We start from the raw sequence: 26,751 nt of genomic DNA on the forward strand, positions 1-26,751 counted from the left end.
TTTCTAATTAGCTCTTGGCACAGGACTTTTGGGGCTTTTTACAGTGAGGTTTCAGGCAAAAGGAGATTTATAGAGTTAGGCTGTGAATTTCTGACATGGCAAGAGGAAAGTTCCAGAGCAGGGAAATGGAGCCTGTTCTCCCACCCCATCCCACCCCACCCCACCCCACCCCATCCCATCTACTCCATCCCATCTCATCCCATCCCATCCACCCCACCCCATCTCATCCCACCCCATCTACCCCCTCCCATCTCATTCCACCTCATCCCACCCCACCCAGACTGTGCCCAACACTGTCCCAGCCCCACTGCCTACAAACACACCACAGTAGCACCTCGGTGGCAGTTCTTTATCCTGTCCCAGTGGAAGAACGTCTCCTTCCCCACACTTAAGACCCTGGTCTCGCTGTCAGGCATGTGGCAGGGCTGGTGTCCCTCTCGCAGCTGCTGAGTGGCCACTGCGATGCTGGGTGGGACAGCGAAAGAAAACTCCGGAGGGTGATCTGATGAGGCTGGGAATGGTCTGATGTTGTAAGTGTGGATGGTTCAGGAAACAGTGGAGTTTGGGAGGAGCAGGATTTGGAATGGAAACGTTCCTGTAAGCTGTGAGGTTGGTTTATTGTTATTCCAAGGGAAAAGGGCGTCTGGCTTGTACCGGAGGAAATAGCACCTCTCATTTACTGCAGAGCTGCCACCAATTGCCTTGGCCTCGACACCAGTTAATATCACTGCTGGTTCAGCCAGAGCCACGGGGCAGGCAGGAGATGGAAACTACCCTGTGGAAAAAGCCTGTGTGGCTGCAGCAGCAGGGCTGGACCCGGGCCCTGAGGGGCTCCTGGCCCCGTGGCCCCCGGCTGCCAGCCCCGAGCTGAGTCCACTGCTTGCTGGGTGATGGCACCGGAACCACAGAGAGGAAAAGGCCAAATAAGGCAGCATTTTAGGGAAAATATGTCCTAAAATGGGATTAGCAAGCACAGAACACAGATGTGATGTTACCATGTCAAGAGCACGGAGCCTCAGGCACTGGAAACGTCCCTTCAGGATCCGTAGAGATGAGAGGAAAAGCAGCCTAGCCCAGAGCAGCTCTCCCCACTACAGCAGGCTGTGGCAGGAGATCGGTGTGTGAAGGGTTCTGGTGCTAAGATGGATGGACAGATCAATGCACGGAGACTTTTTTTCCTGGGAATGGATTGGTTTTTGAAGGGTTTCTTCAGTATTCTTTTGGCTTTTCAACTGAAAGCAGTGAACCTGCTCTAGCAGGCAGAGAAATGTTACTTCAAAGGAGCTAGAAGAAAGAAAAAACACAGAGGAAGCTAAAGTGGGTTGGAGAAGAAAGAGGAGGAGAGCACACAGCTCTTTCTGCTTCCAGACCCTGCAGAGCTGGAGGAGGCACTGGGAGATCTGAGGGCTGCAGGGGACCAGGAGGGTACAGGGGAGCAGATGGGAAGCTGGGAAGCCTGGGTGCAAGCTTTCAACCCTCCTGGTATGAAGGAGGTGTTTGAGTTATCCCTCTGTGCCCAGGGCCCTGAGAAAGGATGGAGCTGGGGAGGAAGGAGGTGTCTTGGGGGAGCCCAGACAGACCCCGCAGGAATCCATCTGCCTCCCACCTTCTGTGATGCTGTGCTGCCCTGACACAAGGGAGAGGATGAGCTGAAAGCACATCTGCTGTGACCCATTTATCACATTCATTGGATGAGATTGCATTTAAGGACTGTTGCATACAAAAATCCAACTTGTTTTATAAACTCTCAGAGACTTAGGGGACAGTGGGAAACTTTGGGCTCACCCAGCAGGCTTTGCTCCTTTGGTCACAGAGGGGTCCCAGCCAAGAGGGTACTCTCACACGTGCTGCAGTGACTGGAGAAACAGTCAATTTAAGCAAAGCTACAGCTGTGCTGAAGCTGCAGCCTGCCTTTGTGGCATGTGTTAGCCCAGGGGGTTGCATGCAGGAGCAGGCTGGACAAGTCCATAAAGACAAAATAAGGAACCACCCAAGGCCCCTGAGCATCCCTAGTTAAGGTGCTGGGGAATATGAGGGGGAAGAGATGACAGAAAATGGCCACACTCAGGGGCTGTCCCTAAAGGGCATCTCTGGCAGCTCAGCCAGGCCAGGTGCCTCTGCCCCCACTCAGCAGGGTCCTACAAAGCTTCACTTGCTGTAAACCACAGGGCAAGGATCTCAGCATCACCAGGTCCCTCTCTTCCTTCCCATGCAGCACTAAAACACAGCAGTGCAGTCAGAGGCAGCAGGAATGGCCAGGCCCTGGGCTGTGTGAGCAGCAGCACAGAGCCCTGCTGCCCCTTACCCCTGCCAAGGCAAGCCTGTGCCCCAGCAGTGCCAGAGTGTCCTGCTCATTCCCCAGGCTCTCCAGCCAGAAACGTGTTTGTGCCTGACCCCAGTGCAGTTGCAGTTCTGTGATAACCCCCAGGCATGGCAGGGCTCCCACCCCACGGCGCCACGGGGCAGGAGCTCGGCGCTGGCCCCTGCCCCCAGCTGTGCCCAGCTGCCCCCCTCCTGCCCAGCACTGCCCTGGGCTCGGGGTGCTGCTTCTTGAGAGACCCCCGCTTGGCCTTTTGCACCCTGGCAGCAGCAGCAGAGAGGACGAAGTTTCTCTCGTGCTTCAAGAATGACTCGATGAGAGCAAAGTGGGGTTTGTGTTTGTTTCTGAACAACCACTAGCAACTGCTCAGTCCAGAAGGAATCTGGGCCGATTATTTAGGCTATTTGCATTGCTTCTAAATCTTATCCAAACCGTCTGGTCCCTCTCTGTTGGTGGCTCAGAAGAAAAACACCCTCCTTTCTTTCCCCTTTGCTCTGATGGTGCTGTGTGGTCTTTGCAGACCTCAAGGTACCCTCCAGCACAGCCTCAGGTCCAGCCCTCAGGGAGGACAGCCTGGCTGCTGGCTGCTCCCTCCCCAGCCCAGCCCCACACGTCCCAGGGACTGAACACCCCTGCACCCCTTTATCTCCCTCCCCCCTGCCAGTCCTACCTTCCTGACTTGTGGGAGCCGTCTCCAGGTCTTTGTGTGCTCTCCTTTGTGGTTGTCCTCAACGACGTGCCCCCTGTGTGTCAACCCCATGCCTGGCTGCGGGCTCAGGCGATGGCACAGCCACAGCAGCTCCTCACAGGCTGGTCCAGCACATACACCTCCTTCTGCAGCCCGTAGATGCAGCAGAGATGAGGCTTCCCGAGCACTGGTGGTGAACCTCTGTGATGGGGATCAGCTCAATCCTTGGACGCTGGGGAAGGAAAAAGACGAATTAAACAAGCAGTTTGGAGCAGACTTTCTCTCACCTTGGTAGAGATGATGGGTAGAACATGGGTAGAGAGAAAAGGCCCAACTTTTAGCCACAAGCCTCACGGGTCTGAGAGAGCTGCTGCTTTGTGAATAGGGAATGAAAGCCTGATGGAGACCCATCAGCCCTACAGCCACCACAAATTCCCCTAGCTGCAGCTAGCATGGAGCTCACGGGGCTTGGCCCTTGCACACTTGATTACTTTTATTGCATTTATAGCTATTTAAGCTAATTCCTTAAGCCCTGTTTCCAGCACCTGCCCCTCTCATGCGTGGCTGAGGTCTGTGTGGGACCCTTGCCCCATCAGCACAGGGGCCCACAGGCATCTGGACACGTTGGTGGTGGCCAGTACTGGTGTGGATACCCATCACCTCTGTCCCTGGCAGCAGGAAGGGATAACTGCCTGCACTGTGTCATGTTACTGCAGCAGAAACTGCTGCAGGTTTAGTCCCTGATGCTCTGCTCCCTGCCCTGTCTGAGAAGGAAGCTGCTTTCATCTTCACTTCTCTGGTGGTGTTCCTGATGGCTGAATTTCAGGAGACAGGCTGCCATCAGGGCTGCAGTGGCACCTCATCTCCTCATGCAGTGCCCTGCTTTGCTCCTTCCTTTCCTTTGCAAAAGGAATTTAGCAGCTCCTGCCTTTCCCTAGCACCTGCCAAACCCAAGTTTTGGTGAATTTTTCATCTCTGGTCAGGCAGGACTCCTGCCAGCTCGAGCCCAGTGCCATGCACCAGCCCCTGAAGCTGCCTGAGGGGTGGAGGGGAGCCCAGCAGTGCCCAACCACCCACCAGCTCTCCCCAGCAGCCTGGGAGCTGTATGGGGCCGAGGGACAGGAGCCCACCCTGGCTTCCAGCTCCTGCTGCAGTTACATGGGCAAATCTGCCATTTAGATAAAGCCCAAGGAGCCCCTCTAACCTCAGGGGTATCTCTGGCCAACACCATAAGCAGCCAGGACAGCATCACCCAAGCAAAGACATTTTTCCCCCCCAGCTTTCTCCTAAAGGTGCTGGTTGTGAAGTGGAAGAACCTGAGCCAAGCACCAGGGAGAGGACGAGAAACTCAGTGATGGGAGAGCGCTGGAGAAGGCAGCACAGATCAGCACCAGCACCCTCCAGTGCCAGGGTTTGGCAGGGCAGGAGGGGCTCAGCACCTGCTTCCCCAGCCAGCCTGAGGGTGCTTTGGCTGCTGTGCAGCAACCCAGTGAGCAAACTGCTTTTGATGCCGAGAAGTGGAAATTACAGGCTGGAATTAAGTTGGAAGACAGAAATTTGCCAAAGAGCTGGTTTTGAGAGGCCACATGGAAAAATCAAACCATCTCCCTTTAAGTTTATTTTGGTCTTTCAGTCTAGTTGCATTTTTAATGTGAAACCTCCTCTTTCCTGTGGGTGAAAAGACAGCATGTTCTAGCTGGAGTCTCGCGTTTGCAATCACATCTATAACAGCAGCAACGGGGATTACGACACTCCAGCGAGGATCAGATGGAGCAGAGTCCTTATGTTTATTCAAAATTAGCTTCTAAGATAAAAATAGTGGTAACAAATGATGCTTGCCAGGGCTTTGGAAAGGTAAAAGCAACAATAACAACCACAGTCGCCCACATCTCCCAATACACGCCTGAGAAATGATTTCCCTGGTATTTCACTGACAGTTATGGTTTCTCCCATCATTAGAATTTGCTAAAGATCACCTCTAAATTAAAAATGAAACCAGTTTCTCCTCTCAACAGCTCCTTGTGTGTAGCCCATTGCCCTCAGCTGCCCCGGGCCCTGACCTGGCGCGGGACGAGGCGGCGAAGGCTGCGCTGTGCACAGCTCCCTGCCAGCCCAGGGAGACCTCAGGGGCAGGGAACTCCATGACAGGGTACACTTGCAAGAAATAAACCCAACCATGCAAAAGAGACACCCTGTTTGTCTGGCACAAACGCTCCTTTCACCTGGTAGTGGCAGAGGGAAGGAAAGACCTGAGCATGTCATGGAAATACACAGAGGAAAAGCCAAGCTCAGAGTCCCAGGGTCATGTCCATCCCTCCCCAACAAAGCATAGAAGTACCCAAAACAGATACTGTGCCTGGGGGCTGGTGCTGCCGTGGAGCAGGACAGCACAGGGAGAGGCTGCTGCACCCGAGCTTGGTTTGGTTCAGTCCTGGCACTGGGGGCTCTCTGCCCAAACAGGATCCCCTGTCAGCTTCTTCCAGCATTGAAGCACTGCTGCATTTGAAAGGGTTTCTGAAGCCTCTCTGTTTTCCCCTGGCACATGGGCAATTCACAGAAGAAATCCTGGGCCGGTGGGCAAAGCAGAGTTAGTTGTGTAGGCAGCCGCTCCTTGCATAGCCAGGGGTGACAGCCATTTATGTGAGACACCCACTGATTCTCATGCTCACAGGACTTCACAAGATCTAAAGCATTCGTGGAAGAGTGACTCAGCTGCTAAAAGCATCCTTCAACTCCCAAAGGGATTCTGCAACCCCATATGCAATGTCTTGACTGCAGATGTGTGACCCTGAGTAACGGCTCTCTGGGGGAGAGCTGGTCCGTGCCTGGATGGTCCCTATCTCCCCATCTTGGTACATCATTGAAGTTTCTACAAGTTACTGCAAAACAGCTAATAAATAATCAAAGGCACAGTCAAATCCTCACTCATTTGCATTCACATTGCAAAAAGGAGCAGAGCTGAGGAGGGAGCAGCACAGAAGTGGCATTGGCTCTAAGGCAGCACTGTGCTCCAGCCATTCTCTCACTGCCTTGCCCCAGACTTCTGCACGTACAGGGAGGAGATTCCCTCTGGGACCCTGTACCACAGGAGCTGGAGAAGAGATGTCCAGCACTGATGAACATCTGAGAGGTCACTGCTGATCCCTGTGTCAGAGCAGCTGATGGCCACCACAGCAGATGCAGCCAGAAGCCGTTCATCCCCCCTCCTTCACAGCCCCCAGGGAGGGATTCCCTCCAGCCCCCAGAGTTACACTCACCACCACGTTTTCAGCTTTAAACACATTCCCTCTGCTGACTTTGCTGAGTAGCTGTGCTGGGAGGTTCAGATGGTGCTCAGAAACAAACTCAAAGACGTTGTTCTTCCTGCAAGCCAGAGGGGAAACAACAGAAGGACCCAGGGCTGGTTGGAGGGTGCTGAGCTGTCACCAGGCTCTTTCCAAGTGCCCCAGTAATGCTTGAGAGCTCCCTGGTTTCTGAGGACAATAACTGTGCCTGCCTGACCTTTTAACCTATTAACTCCTTGCTGCAGGAGAGGCCTTATATTCCCTTTCTGAAGCCACAGCTCCTGCTGCAGTGGTGCCTTTTGCTCTGTCCCTGTGAGACACAGGCAGGGTTGGTGGCTGATGTGTGTGCCTGGGGAGGCAGCCCCGTGCCCTGCACCCCCCAGGCATCGCTGGGACCAGCTCCAGTCACTTGGGATGGACAGAGATGACATTCTGAAACATGCAGGTCTTCACACAGAGTGACTGAAGGCATTTTGTGCAAAAATGGGAGAGTGCTCAGGAAGCACCCGGCAGGGCAGGCAGTGGCTTCTTGCTACACCTCACGAGCCAAGATGTGTTGCCTCTGGCACTGGAGCTCCCAGAGGGGCAATGCCAGAGTGACACCAAGCCCCAGGGAAAAGAGTTCAGTCACTGTCCTGTGTCTCCCCTGGCTTCCCTTTCTGACTTCTTTTGTGACCTTGAACCAGCCTTTACCTCTGTGAATCCATTTCAGCTCCTACCACACCCCACGGACAAGACTGCTGACATCAGGGACAAAGCCCCTGCTTCTGTCTGACCAAAGGTAATAAATACTCTTCCAGCTTCCCCTCAGGAAGCCCAGCTGGGCTCCCAAGCCTTGCCCCAAGACAAGGATTAAAAGTGCCAGCTCTGCACTTCTACCCATGCTCCTCCTTACCAGGGCATCACCAGCTGCTGGAAGTGCTGCAGCTTCCTCCCTCCCAGACAGCTCACACAGTTCCTGCTGCCCCAGCCAGAACAGGTATCACACCTTTGCCTGCAACAAAAAGGATTTGAAAGAGGATTTAGAACACTGCCCACTGTCAGAGGGTGCTTTGTTCCAGGCTGCTGGCATAGCTCAGCTGGGTCAGCAGCTACAGGAGTGGATGCACACGCTCCCACACCCGTCTGCCCCTGGTCTGTGGCTCAAGGGATAGAACACATTGGCTGGGAAAAACAAGTGACTAATGCCAGCCTCAAATCTATTTGCAAATGTGGAATTAGCTAAAGAATGTGTTTGTACATCTAATTAAGGGTAATCACAATTCCCCCACACAACGGTGGGAAGGCGAGTGTGGCTTTGAAGACGCTGCTGCCTGTGCTTCCAGCAGATGCAGGAGGCATATGCTTATGCATGGAGCATTTTGATTGCATCAGTGCAACACAGATTAGCAGCAGTTAACAACTGATTCATTAAGGCTCTTCAAGCCATCATTAGCCCCAGTGGATTCATGCTTTAAAATGACTGCCATGATTATACAGATACCATCTCTGTTATTTTAAACTTAATGGAGCCACATAAACAAAACACTTTTAGAACAGTGTGGGGTTTTTTTTTTCCTTTGTCACTTAAAGATAATTTTTAAGCCTGTTAAGTTTTATGTTTGGAACAAACCAGAGGGTGGTAATAATTCTCCAGCTGCGCTGGCCGTGAAACCTGCCAAACCTCAGCCGGGCGCTGCGGGAGCCAAGAGCATCACTGAGGTTTGGTGCTGCCATCCCAGGGGGGCCCCTTCCTCCAGCCCCCAGCTCTGAGCCATGCAGAGCCCACCCAGCCCTGGCTGGGAGCCCGAGCAGGAGCCTGGGGGGAATCAAAGCCCCCTGAAGGTCTGAGAAACCCTGCTGTCATCAGCAAACGCAAAGCTGTAGAACCAGTCTGCTCACAGAAAGGTGGGAAAGATGGAAGAAAGGAAACCCAAAACAACTGTTGTCCAAACACTCAAGAGCTTCCCTTATGAGTTTGGCTGCTTTCTGAATGCTGAGGAGGGGACACACACAGAATGAATACTAGATGTTAAAATGAAAGTTCGTTTCAAAACCAGAGAGGGAAAGGGCTCTTGGTAACCATTCTTCCTGCAGAACAAAGCTCCTGCTGCACTGCTTTATCTCTTAGGTGAGCACACGGGCACGTGGAGCACAGCACAGCTCTGCAGCCTCTGCCAGCAGTGTGCAAGTGGGGTCGTTTGGGCTGAAATGTGATGGATCAAGGGCTCCTTCCCCTACCAGCTTCCCCGGTTCTTCCTCCTGCCAGCAGCCCCTCAGCCGATAGCCTCCACCGAGCCGGGGGGTGGTTTCTACTGGGATGGCTGGGATTTATAGGACGACTGGTTTCTACTAACCAGCCCATCCTGTGAGCCCATGGCCTAAGGGTGCAGCTGCTCCATCACAGTGACTGATGCACAGAGGAGCCCACCGTACCTTTTGCCACCTGAGCAAAGGTGCTGCCTCTTCTGCTGCTCGAGGCCTCGCTGGGAGCCCTTGCACCCTCCACACCTCACCTGCAAACACAACAGGATCACAACAGGGGGGGCTGAGAGAATTAAAACGTCACCTTTACAAAACAACAGCTTTTATGCAGGTTAGAAAACAGAGAGTGTACAAAAGAGCTCTAAACTGTGGGCCTGGCTTCCTTACGTGTCCTGGCCACACGCACCAGGGATCTGGGTTGAAGAGCTGTTTTCCTTACACACTGTGTTCCCGCTGATATTTACCCTTGTAGCCAGCAGTATACTTTTATTCAGGTATTTGTATTTGATCACACTAAACCAAGCAGCAAATTCACACAATCACAACACATCTTTTGGCTGCCCGGGAATACCTGTGCAGAGAACAAAGCCAGAAGGCTGGGTCTGCACTGCACGCTCATCCCTGGCTCAAGGCTCCTCTCCCGTTCACAAACCCCAGAACTGAGCGTATCTGAAAGAGACAACTCAAGGTCTGACCTCATTTCAACGGGGCAGAGGTCAGTTCTCCTTTCCCTCTCACTATCCTAACACACAGGCTACCCACTGAGGACAGGGTGAGACACCTTTGCACCTGGGCAGGGCTTTGACAACCCAGCTCAGCATCTGTGCAGGACCCAGGAACAGGGCAGGACACGAGCAGGTTTGGGATACAGGGTGGCAACAGGGGAATAAAACAGAAACAGCAACACCATAAAACTGCTGCATGACCGCTGGAGGAATCATAAATAATAATTACTTAACAAAGGCAAATGTCTATATAGTGCTGTCAAAAGAAAGGCTTTGGGCTTCTTCTTTATTCATCATTTCACTTGCAAAGTAAAATAAATTGACCAGCTATAGAGCTTGTCAAAAGCTAAATGGGAACTGTCATGCAAACAAATGTTCTGCTAATGGCAAAAAAAAAAGAGTTAACAAAAGAGGAAAGATTATCCAGGGCTGCTTCTGAAAGGGCTGCTGCAAGGTTTGTCCCCACACTGCTAGAGGAAGAAAAGCCCAGGAAGAAGGGATCTCTGACTGCTTTCCCTGGTGTTTAATGAGGAAAAACCCAAGAAAATGAGTGTCTGGTGTGAGCAGATGGCAGTGAGCACAGCCTCACCCTGAGCAGTGAGAGGCTTGCACTCTAAAATAAAGCCTCTTCATGCAGCATCTGTAAGGTCAATATTAAAGTGTGGTCACACACGTGTGTGTGTGTGCAAAGCCTCTCCTTCAGCAAGCTGGGCAAAGCAGAGCTGGTTCGAAACATTGCTGAGTCTTGCAAGCTGCAAATTGACAGCTTCCCTGTCAGCTCTTGGGATGAGAAATGGCACTCTCTGTTTTTCCAGGCCCAAGGAACCCTGTTAATCTGAGCTGGTGAATGGAAACATGAGCAGAAAGACCAATGTATGTGTGAAGCAGAGCCCATGTCCCCCTGGCAGCTCAGCCCAGCGGCAGGTCCCGGCAGGTGCCAGGGCAGTGCAGAGCACTCCAGCCTCCCCTGATGTCTGGGATAGAGGAAAATCACGAAAAAAGGGGAAAAAACAAGCCTAAAGGCTGCTTCTCAGAAGTGGTTCCTCTAAAATCCTCATTAGTTGCCTTTGTAAGAGAGAAAAACGTTCAGCAATTGCCCAAGACAGGTCCATCTATCCTCACTGTGATGTCTGACTGTCTCTTACATCTATTTTCACCTTTGGAAAGCATATTTAAACACCACAAAGCAAATGGCAACAGAGCAGATAATGTCAGTAATTGCTCTGTGGGAATATTCAGCCGTGAATCCCTTCCTCAGAGCCCAGGACAGCTCCAGCCTCAGTGGCTGACTGTGCTGGTGAGCGTTTTATGACCCCACACAATATGCATTAAGAACCCTCCCTGTCGATATGGTGACAGCTGAGATTAAGAAAGTCTCCTTCAATAAAGAGCAGCTCTCAGCTCCTGCAGCTATTTGGGCTGTGTGGGGGAGCTGGGTCGGGCAGCACCCAGAGCTTCCCACTCCCTCACCCCACAGCACCCGACACGGCCGCTGCCGGCCAGGGCCTCAGCTCTGAACCCCCAGCTCACTGCTCTCCAAAGGAAGTTTCACACACATCTGCTCCTAACATCCACCCCTGAGCCTTCACATTCCCTTCTTATTTTTTTAGGCCAGTTGTTTGTTTCTCTAAGGAGTGCTCACCAGGCATTGATCCCATTCAAAGCTCCCACATCTATTTAATCACTTTCCTGTCCATTCAGGACTGTTTAGGAGAAGTTTAGGCAGATCACTCTCATAAAGGCTGAGAAATGTAATGCCACCAGATAACCACCCTGAACCTTTGTGTAGAGGAAGAAACCAAGCAGGAGCAGCTGCCCACCATCCTACACTATTAAGTGCCAAATGTTGCTTTTTGAGCTGCCCTCCTTCTTTCCAAAGGCAAAACATGCCTGTGTGGGGGGAGTTGGGTTTGGTTTGGTTTTCAAATTCAAGATGAAAATCAGGAGAGAAAAATATGCAATAAAAGCACAAAAGGCAGAATAACTGGAAGGAGGATGAGCAGCAGAGCTGTGTGAGGCTTTGGTTCCCAAGGAAGTGCCCCAGGGGTGACCCTCGGTGGGACCCCGGCCAGCTCAGGGCTGTGCTGAGCTCTCAGGGGCACAGCAAGCTCCCTGTCACCAGAGCCACGTACCTGTGCTGCAGGAAGGTAGCTCTGCTCCACTGCTGCTTGGGCTCACCCCCTGCATCCAGGGGCAGTGATGGGGGCTTTGGTCCTGTGGGAAACGGCAGCTGAGGAACTCCACTGAAACCCAGGGCAGATTTTGCTCTCAGCTGCAGAGACACTCAGCTGTGGCAGCTACAGCTGCTGCTGGACAAGCAGTTTGCTTCACACCAAACACCCCACACGCCTCACCCCAATGGCATTCCAGAAAAGCACTGGGGGGGCTCCCAGGCGAGCTGGTGCCCACAGCACTGACCCCGCTGCTCTGCTCAGGGCAGTGCAGCAGCCCCAGCTCCCCACACAGCAGAGGTCTTGATGCCTTTCCAAGCGGGGAGCAGCTCAGCCAGATGTCAAAGCCAATTACTTTCCAAGACATGTCTGTCTGCAAAAGCAGCAGGCCAGGAACAGCAGCCCAGGAGGCAAAAGGAGTCTGTGCCCTGCACAGCAGGTGCCCGCTGCAGTACCTGTGGCATACAAGGGGGGGTTCATGGGGCTGTCCCCCGTGCCTGGCACCTCCGTGGGTTTGGCAGCTGCTGTGGTTTTGCTGCTGTCAGAAGAGCACAGTTACAGGAGAAAGAGACAGAGAGGAGGCCGGTGCCACATTCATACCTCTGCCCTGGACGACCCACTCTCAGCCATCCGCCCGGCCCGGGGGTGCAGACGGTGTCGGGGCACGGCCCGGCTTCGGGTCCCCTACAACCCGGGGAAACATCCGTGGGTGAGGAGGACTCGAGCGGGACGGTGCCCGTAGAGACCCAACAGCAGCCACCGGGCGCGGCGCAACGCGAGGAGCCGCCGTCCTGCCCTCCCGAGCGCAGCCCCTGCGCCGCGGTGGAACAACACTGACACCCTGCGAGGCTCACACAGCCCTGCAGCTCCCGCAGCCCCCGCGGCCGGGGCAGCCCAGCACCGCGCCGTGCGAGCGCCGCGCAGCCCCCGCGGCCCGGGCTGGCACCCACGGAGCAGCTCCCGCGGCTCACGGCCGGGCACACGGCCGCTGTCCAGCACCCAGACACGGCAGCTGCTGACAAGCTGCAGCTGAAGAATGCCACACGTTTCCATCTGTAAGAGGACGGGAGGCAGAGGTGAGGGTCAGCCCTTTGTCCAGCACTCACCCTGCTCTCGAAGCCACTGCCTGCTTCTGGAAGTCTCCAACTTAATAAGTCTGCTCTTGGGACATGGGTTGGTTGTTCTCTTAGGTGCCACTCTAAGAATAGTATCATAGAATCACAGAATGGTGGGGTTGGGAGGGATCTTTAGAGATCATCTAGTCCAGCCCCCCTGCAGAAGCAGGGTCACCTAGATCAGGTCACATAGGAACGTGTCCAGGTGGGTCTTGAAGCCCTCCAAGGAAGGAGCCTCCACACCCCCTCTGGGCAGCCTGTGTCAGGGCTCCCTCACCCTCACAGTGAAATAGTTTTTTCTTATATTTAAGTAGAACTGTTTGTGTTCCAGCTTCATCCCATCACCCCTTGTCCTGTTGCTAGCTACAACAGAAAAAAAGGGATGTCCCAACCTCCTGACACCGACCCTTTATATACTTGTAAATGTTAATAAGATCCCCCCTCAATCTCCTCTTCTCCAGACTAAACAGCCCCAGAATAATGACTTGTAGCAAATGGTCCTCCTGCTTCCAAACACAGAAACAATCCCTTGTATTAAGGCTTTTATCCAGCGACCTTTCACATGGCAGCAGCTGATGCCAAAAACCCCGCCTGTGCAGAAGAGCATGCAGTGGAGCCGGGAAATGCCAGCCTGGCAACACCACACAGCCTGGCCAGCACAGGGAGAGGCTGAGGGCAGTCATCCATCAACCTGATTTACTAGACTTTTCCTCTGAGACCACGCTCCTTTCTTTCAGGGAGCTCAATTAATCTCTCTTATTTCTTCCTATGGAAATAAGCAGCTACATGCTTCGTTTGAAACGCCACATCCCTCCTGCAGGAGAAGCCAAGGCTGTCCTTGAGCTGAAGGAGCACAGGTTTCACAGTAGTGGTGAGCAATAAGCACCATAGAGAACTTCCTTGTGAAAAATGAACCAGCCAGATGCCTCAGTGGGAGTGTCCTGGTCCTGGACAGACCAAAGAGAAGTGTCTGGGAGGATTTTGGATTCACTGGCCAATGCGTTTACAATTCTGTACTCCTAAAGAGAAGGACACACAATTATGACTAAAACTGTTGTGACCTTCCTCAGTCAGAAAGTGTAGCATTTACAAACCTTTAGCATCTGCAAGGGCTTTGCACACCTTTAGCCAGGGCTCCCTCTGCCTCAGTCACCACCACCCTGCTTGGGTGGCGAGGGGGAAGAAGGGCAGAGGGAGGATGAGTGCCTTCCCTTAGTGTGCTACAGGGAAGTGTTCCAGGAGCATGACCTCCTAGGTTCTTATTTTCACTATATCACAACAAACCCTTTCTTTTCATTCCAAAATATAATGGGTTTCTGTGCATGTTACCTGAATGCCTGCATTTAATGTGCAAGTGTTAAACCTGTTTAAAACTAAAGATGGAGATAAGAGTATAAGTACCAAATCCCAGTGCAGTGGAAATGGTTTAAATGACCAAGTTAAAAATATCCCAAATCTGGAGTAAATTAATCAACTGCATGGCTGTTGCTACAGTGATGTTTTGGACATCACAGTGGTCTATAAACATGAGCACATAGGTCCATTTTAAACCAACAGTAAGTCTGAGATGGACCTTCACAAAAGCCAGGACATTCAGAGCTTAGGCTGTGACTCATCTGACAGTTTAGGTTTTGTTCTATATCGTGGGGATCCAGCTGTAGACACCCCAAAACTCCCCCAGCATGCAGCAGCACAGATCCACACAGCCCATCTGCACTTCACATTTACATTCCTCCTGTGCCTAAGGCTCAGGTTTGTGCACGTGCCTGGAACAGGCAGCCGTGACTCTCGTGTGCACCCTGACCCTCTTCACCTCCTCTCCTGCTCCTCTCTGGCTGCTCGGCTGGCTGCCAGCTGGATGCCAGCCCTCCACACCACAAACTTCTTCATTTTCCTATCTGATTAAACAGAAGCCTTCCTGTAACATCATTATTCCTTCCAGCTAATCAAAGCTTTTCTCATTCATAAATTAAGGAGCCTCAGAACTCAATTACTGTTCAGCAACATCAGTGACAGCAATATTTCACTGGGGCCCCATTTAATTAGAGTTGCTTCAGGTGCCATATTAACATCTAATGAAAAAGACATAGTCAAGGGCATAAGACCAAAGCTCCATCATGACAGGTATCTTGATTAAGCAGCATTTTGTTAGAAGATAACAAACCCCAGTTTAATCTGTAACTCATGTCAGGCAGCTTAAAGTGGACTCCAAGAATCCCACCTTGGAAGGGATTGGGAAGCATCCCAGGAGCAGAGACTCAGGGACTAAGTTCACATCTCTAAGGCTTAAATCCCTGCTCCCCTGGAATCAGTGGGCTTTGCATTGTGCCTAAAGCAACACCTTTAGGTCAGATATATTCCAACCCTCTCCATCTCTTCCCCAAACACCGACCAGATGCATATGCTGACACTTGGAAGAGAGTTAAGTTCTGGAAACAGTTATTTTTAACATCTTACTAGAAAACTTTATGAATACCCCAATCAAGAAGTACAATTGCATAAAGACAGTGAAGAACCTCCGCAGCAATGGCCAGCAACGTATTTCTTGAAGCTTTACTTACTGTCTGCTTTCATTTGTTGCTCCATTTTCAGAGGCTGGGAGCAGAGATGAGCCTTTCCCAGCAATCTCCTCCGAAAAACATTGTTTTCTGCAAATTCTGTGCTCACACCAGCCAAACCCACCCCCCATGAGCCACTCCCCTGTGCCAAACAGTGCTGATGGTGGGAAGCAGTGACTTGATGTCCAGGCAGGAGGAATCAGCAGCTTGCCAGGAGCGTGCTGGGCAGGCTGTGCACACTGTGCTGGTTTCCTAAACACAGTTATGTTCAGCAGTGTGAATGGAACCAGACAGCAGAGACCTATCACTCACTAACAGGGGGTTCAGGGGAGTGAAGAGGCAAGTGTTCTCCTTCCCCAGGTCATACCTCTCCCATCACCCAGAGGCAGAGCTCCCTGTACAGCTCCCTGGGGCTGAACAGCAGGAGAGAAAGGAAAATTCATTCCCTTGAGTGAGGAAGTGTGCAGAGCTAACTCTGGTACAGAAGTTACTGTCACCTTCTCAGAGCCATCCAGCATCACTGAGCTCCATCACCCTCCAAGAGCTCAACAGTCCAGCCTGAGCTCACAGCCTGCGTTCTGTGCACCCCACAGCTGCAGGCAGCACGATGCAGTCCCAGCCCAGGGCCCCAAGAACACCTGACACGCGTCTCTGAGGCAGCTGCACTCCCTGTGTAGCCACAGACCTTTGCTGAGGGATGTGCTGGGTGCTTGCTGCTGCCCCTGGGGCTCTGCTGTGCTGGAGACACACTCCTGGAAAGCTGCTCTGTTCCATTTCTACATATTGTGTCTGAGACTCTGAAGTGTGCCAACAGTAGAATGATGCTGTGTGGTTTTTAGAAGAGACCAAAAGCACAGCTGCTTAGGAGCTTTCACACCCTTAAATGCATGTGAATGGCATGATACAAAGGGCTGTACCAAAGGGCCTGCTGCATCATGATAACATTGTTATTGAATTGTCCCTTATCACTGGGAAAAAAAAAGAGAAAGCTGCAAAAAAAACAAACCACAGCAAAGGAAAGTCTTGATTCTGTGGAACAGGGTAATGGGTTCTGCTTAACAGCATTGAACAAGGAGATCTGAGGATTCTCAATCTGCAATTAGAGCTGTGGCATGGCTGTAGCTAGCTATCAGCATGCTGTCTTCTCTCCCAGCACTCTCAACTGAGGAGCAGAGCAGAGGTTACGTGCCAGTGCAGGCAAGCATCACTTTCAGAGGGTTACAGCACATTTTAAATGAGTTATTAAAGCTCAGAGGGAGCCAGTGGCCTAGAAAGCATCAGCAGCTCCAGAGTAAGGCTACTAGCAAACCAACAGACATGTGTCAGCACTGCTGCCAGCATGCAGGACTTCCATCCATACAAGGTCCTACAAAGAGAAAAAACAGACAAGGCTATGGTTTCAGGAATCCTCTCTTTCACCTCAAAGTAGGGGCAGATTGGGGTACTTTACTGCATCAGCCCCAGAAGGATGAAGACTGCTCTTGCTGTGCCAGACACACATCATCGTGTGCTGTCCTCAGGATGCCCAGCACCTGCAAGTGCTTTTGGAAGTTACAGGGCACAGTCCTCTGCTTCCTCACGACCAGTGAAACCATAGATGAGCCAACAGCTCCCCTCATTCAGCAGGTTCATCTCTGGGCTTTCAGAGACACCCCATGAGACAAATACAACATTCTGATGCAAACCCTTAAGGGAGGAGTAGGAGGTTTTACACTTCTACCCATCTTCCAGTGTCAAAATCCAGGCAGTAGCAAAGGCACTAAACCACTTCTTCCTTCTCCACTGAATTAATACAAGTAGAGAAGAACGGTCTAAAGAAATACTCCTCAGCCTGCTCTTGCACTGACAGAATCAGAGCCTTTAGGCTGTACTAGCAGGGGACAGTCACTGTGTACTACAGGAAATCTGGGGAAAAAATACAGGATTCATCTGAAGAGAATGAATCTAAAGAGAATGAGCCATTCTTGATCTGCTCACACTGCTTAGCCATGACGCTGACCTGTGTAGAAATGGAGTTCCCATCACTCCTTCACTGCTTCTTTTAAACTAAGACAGAGAAACTGGTTTGTTTCACCAAAAGCACATTTTTCCAACCAAAGACTTGCTCATGGTCACACACCTCCCCCAGCTTTGCTCTCTCTCAAAGCAAACGCTGCATTTTCTACCTAGTTTTATCCCTTTATAAAGCCCCTGACTCCTGCTCTCACCTTTCAGTTCAAACTCACTCTTCAGGGGTGACCCATGTTCCCTTCCTCCAGCCCCTTCCCTCCCCCACCACTCTGGGGGTTTATTGTACAGCAGAAAGGTTTACCCAGCTCAGCTCTGGCAGGATCCCTGCTCACAGGATGGCACAGCAGCACTTCCCTGGGTAATCCTCTGCATACACTTGCTTCTCATTACCAAAGACATAGAAGGAATATCCCTTCCCTTTCCAGTCGTATTCAGCCTTAGTGAGGGGAATTAACTCAACAGCATGTTTCTGCAAGAAAATAAAAAGAATGAGAAGGGTATTTTTTTAAGTGCTTCTGATTGGAATCCAAGGACCACTGGTGTATGGGATGGACTTTGATGTCTGTCATTTAACGGTGGTGCTGGATGAGTGGAGGCCACACAGGCATCAGGGAAGGACAGGAAGAACAGCTGCAACAGGATGGGCAAGACCAAAATCTGCTGGTTTTCCAAAGAATCACATCTTGAGCTGTGAGAGTTTTAAGCCCAAAGTCTCCTGGATTAGAGGGACCTTACCCACGGCCAGTGCTCCTCTGCTGAGCTGTGACCATCAGACACATTTGTTTTACACGTGGATGTGGGGACAAGAGGTTCCCTCCCAGTGCTGATCTCCCCTGCAGCCCCTCCACACAAAGCTCAGTCCCCAGACACAGCCCTACCTGTCTCAGGATCCGTGTCTCTCCCGAGACCTGCATCTGATGCAGGGCAAGGCAGGACTCTGCACCCCGCAGAACGGGCAGGGGGAAGGCCAGGGGCCGCAGCTGGGGGTGAGAGGCAGAGGATGCACTTCAGCACACAAAACAACAACTTTCTAAGCTAATGAAGGGGGAAATCCTCACAGAGATGCAATGCCTTAATTTCTATTTATCACAAAAAATACCAAACACTGACAGTCTGTGTCCTCTGGGCATACACTTTACAGACAAGCTTTGCTCTAGACAAGCATTTCATTCGTTTGAGTTGCAGTGGCTCACCTGCAGGAGTGTGCACAGCAGTATCTCAGAGCACCAGCACCCCTCAGTCCCAGGAGGCAGAGCAGGGGAGCAGCACCCCGGGACGGTCCTGGCCAGGGGCTTGACCATCACCTGCTCCCATCATCGCTGATGGCTCATCAGCACCATCTCCCCCAGCCCAAGCTGCAGAGCCACATCTCAGTATGAATGACACCATTTCTATCTACTAGATTGCTGCATCATACGGTTGGATGAAAGTTCCCAGCTACCTCCCTGTGTTCTGTCGCTCCCAGGCAATAAGGGAGCTGCTCTGTTGAGGTGCAGATTACCAAGTAGTCTTCATCACTGAAGAGCTGCTTGCCCGTGACCTCCTGGAAGCGGGACAGAGGGAACCCCTGGTTCTTGTCCACAACATATTCTGCGAGTCTGTTCCTCCTGGGGGGAGACAGCAGCTGAGCTCTGAGCTGTGGGACAGGCTGCGTGCTGTGAGCACACCAAGCACCGCTGCTCTCCCTGCACCCTCTGCTATCCAGAACTCAGCTGCACATTGAAGTTTCTCTTTGGTGTTAAGCTCTCCTCCTCCACAGAGCCTGCTGCCAGGCACAAGGCCACCCTCCCCTGCCACAGGGCAGCCCTCCCTCCATGGGCTCACACACACGCCGTGACCGCACCACTTGCACGCAGGAGGCAGAAGCAGCTTGAGCTATGGAGCATGGCCAGGCAGCACTTAGATGCCCATCAAGACACACAGACATGCATTCCCAGGAGAGCATCGACCTAGTTTAGCATCCTGGGTTATATTTATTAAACACAACTGCTGAGGGCCTGAGCATTATTTTCTGTCTAATTCTACCAGCTTCTCCCCTTTCCCACGTGAGTGCTCTGAAGGCATGCACTGTGAGACCCTGCTGTTTCACTCTGCATAACTAAATGCAGGTATTACCAGCCCTGGCTTACAATACACTTTGTTTTCCTCTAAGCTACAGCAGCTTCACCTTTTCTTTGAGCACTGACATGAGCAGCCTGCCTGGTCCCCAGCACACGGCATCACCCGGCACACAGCAGCCCCGCGCTCAGGAGCCAGCACAGGCTGAGGCTGTGACACTGAGCCTGTCCTCATCGTGCCACCACACTGAGAGGCTCCAGTCCCCATCTAACAGCACAGTCCACCACCCAGCTCAGCTTTCTTGGGCCCCTCACTTACCAGGTTATGGTCAGCTCAGAGTGGCAGAGCAAGAGGCCCTTCATGTCACAGCGGGCACAGGGCACCCAGCCCTTCCCATGGCAGAAAACGCACCTATCCAAGGAAAAACTGGTGTCTCAGGGGACTGAGGTCAGCACAGCCTTAGAGCACAGCAGCAGTGCAGGGGGAGTCTGCCCAGTGTGTGGCCCTGATCTAGAGGGGAGGCAGGCAGGTCGGAGCACTGGCAGCTCTGCACTCAGGTAATATCTCTGTATCTTGCCTACTGAATATCTCTGCAGAGAAAAGAGCAGATGTACAGATGTCTTTTGACTGGGGAAGCTGGGCACATCGATGGCATCATTCATTAGAACCCGTCTGCATGGAGTGGATGCAGACCCAGCTCTCACAGGACCCCTGTGTTGCCAGGTCAGTGTCCAGGGCACTCTCTCTGTACAGCACATTTGGGCTCGGCAGGCATCCTTAATTTGCTGTTAGAAACAAGCCCTTTGACCCCACCACACACTGGTGGGGTTTCTCCATTTAGCTGGGTTTGCAGAGAGCATCATTTGTTCCCTGCCAGTGTGAGAGCAGAAGTGTGATCCTGTGCTGCTGAGTTCCTTACCTCATCCGTCCTGAACCGCCGCAGCCTGGGCAACTGCTGTAAGTGTCATAACTGTGAGAGTCCCTGCCACTGCCTCCACAGAAAACACAGGTACTCTGAACACAGGAGGGAAACAGAATAAAAAACGTTACTGGCACTGTAATTCTGTTATACCTGAGGTGGGTTTGGGGAATAGCACCTGGCCAGGGAGGCGCAGAGGGTGGGAGCTGCACACGTGGTCATAGAGCTCAGCAGGGATGTTACCCATCCCCATCAGGGAGCACACACACATCTCTTTTAGGGCTCCTATTTACTGCTCAGGAGCTTCACCCTCCAGCCCTCTGCCCCTCTGTGAGTTTCATGCCTCAGTTTCACCTTCACCTCCCTGGCCTGAGACAAGCCAGACATCACCTCCTCACTGGCACTGACACCCTCCAAACAGCTGAAAAACAGCTTCTCATCCAAACCCAGCACTAAAAGACTCTGAGATGACCTTTCTGCATGCTTTTTTACACTGAAAATCTAAAACCTGAGTGACTACAGATGGACAGATATCTGTAAATATTATTTTAGTTAAAAGACAAGCACTGTCAGTGGGAAACTGCCTCACCTCAGTCCTTATCTACAGCTCGGCATCACGCTCACACAACAGACCTTCAGGCACGTCCTGACACTGCACCAGCCATCAGCACTAAAACCTCCCTATTGACTTTGCTGCTTTATCTTTCCACCTCAGTGCAACCCGTATGAAGGGACAGCATGGCAATTGGTCTGTCCAGAACAATCCCAGCATGGTGGGGGCTGGAAGGGTCCTGCAGAGCTCACCCAGCCCAACCCCCTGCTAAAGCAGGTTCCCCTCCATCACAGGAACATGTCCAGGTGGGTTTGGAAACCTTCCAAGAAGGAGAGTCCCTAAGAGGGAGAGTCCACAACACCCCTGAGAAAGCTCAACTGCACTTCCAACTTCACTGACATGCCTTTATTGGACGTTTCCAAATGCTCTGTGTTCCCTGAGTAGCTATGTGAAATGGTTTTACTACATGACCAGATTCCCAATTTTAGAGTGTTGGTAGTTTTGACCCAATTCAGTGTAAATTGGGTCTTGTTTTTCTCAGAGAAGATGGCACCTGATTTAACCGCAGCTGACAACATTTTCCAGAGATTTATAGGTTTTGAATCAGCCCCATAATCTTCAGTTTAGAGGCTGCTGTACAGTGATTTATGTCTCTTCATTCTGAGAAACCTGTCAGCAGCTTTCTCCTCTCAGAAAGCAGAGGAAACTTGTTTCATCATCCCATATTAAACTCCCAATTTCATACATCCCCTCTGCCTGGGAGAGTGATGGCCGAGAGTGTGCAAGGGACCTTCAGGAGACATCCAGTCTTGCCCGCACACAGAGCTCTCTATTCATCTCAGCCCAAAACAAAAACAAGGGAGGGGAGGACATGCACATTTTCAATATCTTTTAGAAATACATGTTTTGTTCTGTCTCACAGTGGAGACGATCTCTGCAGCCATCCCATGAGGATTGAGGCCAACGTACCTTGGCGGAGCCTCCGCAGTGGCTGCACGGGGCACGGCCAGTTCCAGCACAGCAGGGACAGCCCTGGGAGCCAAACACAGGGAGCAGGGCAACCTCTGAGAGACAAGCAGGGGGAGCAGGGCAGCCCCTGGGAGCCAAGCAGGGGGAGCAGGGCAGCCCCTGGGAGCCAAGCAGGGGCAGCAGGGCAGCCCCTGGCCAGCTGCAGAGCCCAGAGACGAGCTGGGCATCCCTTGTCATCACTCACTGGCAAATGCTTTGAAACCCGCTGACTGCAATGGATCATCTTGGATCCAGAAGAGCAGGAGGTTCAAACCAGTCTGTAGAGAGGGCTCCTGGCTGCTGTGTGCCCCACGTGCCCCATGCTCACCCAGCCCCAGCACAGGCACTGGAAGGTGCAGGGCTGAGCCCAGCTGGAAGAGTCTCTTCCACACAGGCATCTGCTGGAGCCTCAGGGCAAACCAGCACAGAGGGGGAACGGGAGGAGCTGGCCAGGCCTTCTCTCCAGACTACCTCTGCTCACCCAAACCCCTCTTGGCTTTTTCTGCCTGATTTTGTTTTTAGCCCAAGAGTAAAAATAGTTGGGCTTTGTTCTTTTGGGTGGTACAAATAATTTTTAATGGCAACTTGCCCATTCAAAATGCACACTGCAGACTATTTCAGGCAGTAAAAGCAGTTCTTTGCCAAAGCCAAGTGCTAATCCTTTATCTGAAGCTATTAAAATACTATCATTAGTTCAAGCAGAAAAACACCACTTCCTGCCAGAATCAGAGTTATCTTTTCTTATCATTAAGTCATGAAGGAAGAAGCAATAAATATAACTGCACACACAAAATAGTGTTTGTCCTAATGAATAAAAATAACCCTGTCAAAACAGGTACACGTAGCAGATACTTATCCAAAAACACAGACCCAAATAGGATAGCCCAGTGGGTTTAAAATGAACGTGTGCCCCGGCATTTGCACTGCAATAGCAGGATGCTGCTGGACTCTGGTCCTGCAGCAGGCACAGGGCCACAGCACTCAGGGCTGGGGCTCCTTGCTGCTGGGCTGAGCACAGCACAAGCCCCAGAGCAGCCCTGGCAGGGCAGCTTCCCAGGCAGATGAGGGAGGGCAGCCAGTGCCATCACCTCCACAGCCCCACACGCTGCTGGCACAAGTCCCTCAGCTCACCTGGACCCTGTAGGTGTGAGGCACTGGCACATGCATCTCGCAGTCAGTGAACAGAGGAGGGGGGGTCACGGCCACATCCCAGGGTCCTGGGGGCACAGCCACCTCTGGAGAGTCCACAAACCCACCTGGAGTGAGAGAGAGCAAGGCCAGAAGAGACACAGGGTAGTAGGGACATGGGGAACCTGCCTGGATGCATCTGCAAGCAACGGGGACAGCCGCTGCCACCTCCATCGCCCACAAAGGAGAGCACAAACCGTGCCAGCTGCCTCGTGCTCCCCTTGCCTGTGTTTTGGCCACAGTTCTTTCCAATGAAGCTGAGCCTGGTCCCCCAAGTGCCACCAGCTGCAGAGACTGGACACCAGCAAATTCAGCAGTGGCAGCAGGAGGAAGCACCCATCACCTCTCACAGCTGGGGCACAGGCTGGGTGCAGGGACAGGGAGCTCGCTGGCTCCTGCCATCTCTGTGCATGACATCTTTGACTTTTTCTCTGGAGAAAGCCTTGCTGATTGCCCAAAGCAGGGGATAGGGGCAATTTTGCCCTGTCCTGCATGGCCCCAGCAAAGTCATCACTAACAGCCAGAGGACAGCCATGTGCTTACCCCTGTAGGGCTCACTGGCTGGCAGAGTGCTCCTGCTCTCCGTGAACGTCTGCAGCTGGTACTGGCAAAACCAAGGGAGAATTAAAGGTGAGATAGAGCCAGAGACACAGGCTGAGCCCCACTGCCCGCTGACACCAGCGTGCACCCAGCACCACAGCACTGGGACCAGCTCCTGTGCTGCAACCACCAGTCTCCTGCTGCAAGAGCATCAGCTGGGAGAGAACACAAACACACACCAGCTCTTGCTTTGCTGAGATCATCCCTGCACCCACCAGCACATGGCTGTTCCCGTCCTGCTGAGGGGTGGCACCCAGTGCCCTGTGTGCCCAGCCCCACGTGCTGGGATGTGTGACAGAGCATGGTGCCACTGGCTGCAGCCTGGGCCACCCCCACAAAGCCCCTGTACTTGCTGAAGGCAGCCACGGGCACTCCTCATTTGTTCCACACTGGAAACACAACACAACCTGAAAGTTTGAGAACTTTCCATTTTCTGTTTTCCATTTTCCTTATCTCAAGGGCCTTTGTGCAGTGGGCTGAGGTTTAACCCCCCACCCAGCCCTGCACAGCCCGTCACCTCCTTACCCGGTACGTGTTCAGTGCAGTCAGGCTCTGCACCTCCAGCTGCTCTGCTGGGACGCTCCTGGAGCAGCATTTGCTGCTCATAAACTGGACAAAGGCATCTTTGGCTTCGTCCACAGAAATATATAAGATGCTGAGATGGGGGTGGGGGGAAAAAGAGAACAAAACCAGGTAGTTTGAATGTGCATAGTTGATGTGAGCTCCTGAAAGCTTTTTAGTCACAAGGGATAAAACAGTGGGGAATCAGTCGAGAGCCATCAGCAGTTTCCATGCTTTCTGTAAGGTTATGCACATGGAGATTTCTTTTCTAGGGAAAAAAATCACAATAATTTAGCCTAAAAGCTGAGTCTGCCACCAAGGAACTGAAATTGCTTGCACAAGAGTGTGCATTTGCTTGTCACCACCCCTTACACCCCTTTGCATGAGCGGGGCTGGCTCATAAACTGGCCATAAGCCACCCTTTGGTTTAACAAGCAGCAGGAGCTGCCCAGCTCCCCCTGCACAGGGCTCAGCCACCACCACAGCTCTAAGGCTATCCCTTCTCTTTCCAGGGGAGGCAGAAAGGCTTTGTTGTGTCTTTGCACAGGTTCCACCAACCAATGAAACAGATGATTTACCTCTCTTCTGCTTGAAACACCATGGGTTTTGGAGGGAACAGAGCAGGAGAGTATTCACACCCTGGAAGGCAACAGGAAGGGAAGATTGCTGCTGGCATTTACTGACCTGCAATGCTGCTGTTTAACATCCTGACAATGAGCCAACCTCTCTCTTCCAGAGCAGTCAGCCCCTCTGCTCTTCCCTCTCTTTCCCCAGCATGTTCCCTCCCATCCTCCCCCTGCCCTCTGCCCTCACAAGCTGTGTCACCCCATGCAATGCTGCACTGGGACAGGTACCTGCACTGAGCCCTGAGGCCAGCAGCTCCTGGGGGGGTGCAGAGGGCTCTGTGCCAGGATGGGGACCTGCAGCCAAACCTGCGGGAAGGAGATCAACAGAAGTGACACCCAGAAATACTCCCAAAGCACAGCTGCGAACTGCAAGGAAGAGGTGCCCAGGAACCCTGCACATAGCGTGTCTGGTCTCTGACACAGCATGTGACACTCCAGAGGAGGAGATCTTCCCCAGTGCTGAGGTGTGCAGACAGTGTGACCCTGGCAGCAGCCCTGGCAGGCACAGCCACCCCACAGCAGAGATGATGGAGGGGCTGCAGCCTTTGGGGCTGGTGGGCAGGAGCAACAGGGAAGGCAGGAGGCTGGAAAGCAGCACACAGCTGCAGAGAGATCAAAGACAAGTCCTAGGCTGCCTGCCTTCTCACATCTTTCTCCTCATCCACTGCTTCGAAACAGTGGAAAGAGGAGAAAAAGAAAGGGTGTGATCTCCCAAGGGAATTTGTTCAGGCAGATCTGCCCAGCTCAGTGCTCTTACCAAAATCCTTTGCCTAAGTTATTTTGGTGCTGAACAGTCTCCTCATAGATTTGAGGCTCACTCAGAAAACAGTCTCCTGTGCACCAGCACTCTCCTAATCATCTGGAATAGTCACTGCTGTGTCCCATGTCTCCCAGCACACTGTGCTGCTGCGTCCTTTGCTCTGGAGGACGGGGCAGAGCCCAGCACCACCGGCTGCTGCCCTTCCTGGCAAGCCCTGACCCCCGGCCCTTGGGCAACCTGACCACAAAAGAGAGGATGTTCTGACGCTGCTGTTGCAAAACCAGCTTTTCAGAGCATTGCCTTCCAGCACATCATGGCAAACAGCAGCACCAAACTGTCCCCTGGAGCCCTCAGCAGCCAACTCCCATCCCAGGCTTGTCCAGAGAGCGAGGCTGCAGCAGCGCCCCGTGCCCCAGGAGCAGCCGGTGCTGCCCGTACCTGGCGTGTCGGGGAGAGGAGCAGCAGCGTGGTCTGGGCTCCCACAGCTCAGCAGATCCTCCTTCCTGCTCAGAGAAACACATGCAGAAACCATCACAAACCCGCCCTGTTGTGGAGCCAGGCAGGCTGTGCAGGGAAGCCTTAGATCAGCCTGTGTCAGAACAGCAGCACCAGCAAGGGGAGTGTGATTCTCAGCAGAGGAAATGAGAAGAAAGTGGTCTGGTCTACCACAGAGGGGAATCAGAGGAAAGCAAATGCATGGCAGTGAGCAGTGGAGCCCATGAGGATGGGTTCCCTTCAGATTTGTCTCTTGCTGATGAAGCCTTATCAAATAAACAACCCTCAAGCCTTGTTTCCTCTGCAGAGATGTGCAACATCTGCCTCCTGCTCACTCCCTCACCACAGCATTTCCAGAAGAAAAAATCCCCACATTTTAGAGGCTCACCTCATCAACTCACGTTTCTCCATCGCTGCTCAAGGATGCAGTTGCCATTGGCTTGAGAAATGGGTGCTTGGGGCTGGAAATACCAGGTCAGTTGAGGAAGTTGCATCAGCGAGGGCTGCTCACACCCAGCTTGGGGGGGCCAGGGAACAGAGAGGCACATCTGCAAACATCACCAGAGTGCTGGGGCCTCTCAAAGCACCATCCTCACCTAACTCAGATGTAAGCTCTCCACTGCTTCAAATAGAGCTGCTTGGACAGCTATGTGCCAGCATGCAACACCCACAGAGGTAACACCTAAACACTGGCGTTACTGCAGTTCAGAGAATTGCTTCCCTCCCTTTCCCTGCCTGCACACCTGCACATCCAGCCTTATTTCTTAAGGGACAGAGGCACATGCAGCACATTCCCTGGTGCCTCTGTCAGCCTTTCTTCCTCTCTCCATCCCCATCTAGTGAGCCTGAAACCTCTGGCCAGCTACTT

General features: G+C 52.5%; 1 protein-coding gene across 3 annotated transcripts; it reads right to left on the reverse strand.

Annotated features, from left to right (window-relative positions):
• Nucleotides 1-336: 336 nt before the first annotated feature.
• Nucleotides 337-26,329, reverse strand: SSUH2 (ssu-2 homolog). 3 transcript variants are annotated; one of them, XM_062008247.1, is made up of 14 exons: nt 26,272-26,329; nt 25,827-25,891; nt 24,857-24,934; nt 24,581-24,641; nt 23,967-24,096; nt 23,385-23,445; nt 22,785-22,909; nt 21,615-21,677; nt 20,093-20,187; nt 19,492-19,584; nt 18,617-18,722; nt 17,994-18,095; nt 17,417-17,584; nt 15,006-16,471 (listed from the first exon to the last, which is right to left on the reverse strand). In XM_062008247.1, exons 1-13 carry the CDS (start codon nt 26,292-26,294, stop codon nt 17,444-17,446), a joined length of 1,143 nt encoding a protein of 380 aa, XP_061864231.1. In that variant the 5' UTR covers nt 26,295-26,329; the 3' UTR covers nt 15,006-16,471; nt 17,417-17,443. The 3 variants fall into 3 exon arrangements, 2 of the variants coding, with proteins under 2 accessions (XP_061864231.1, XP_061864232.1); XR_009819789.1 differs by lacking the exons at nt 15,006-16,471; nt 17,417-17,584; nt 17,994-18,095; nt 18,617-18,722; nt 19,492-19,584 and adding exons at nt 337-1,284; nt 2,991-3,240; nt 6,266-6,371; nt 7,188-7,286; XM_062008248.1 differs by lacking the exon at nt 25,827-25,891 and having other exon boundaries at nt 26,272-26,299.
• Nucleotides 26,330-26,751: the final 422 nt, after the last annotated feature.

This window comes from Colius striatus, chromosome 15, assembly GCF_028858725.1.
Source record: "Colius striatus isolate bColStr4 chromosome 15, bColStr4.1.hap1, whole genome shotgun sequence".
Taxonomy (NCBI): domain Eukaryota; kingdom Metazoa; phylum Chordata; class Aves; order Coliiformes; family Coliidae; genus Colius; species Colius striatus.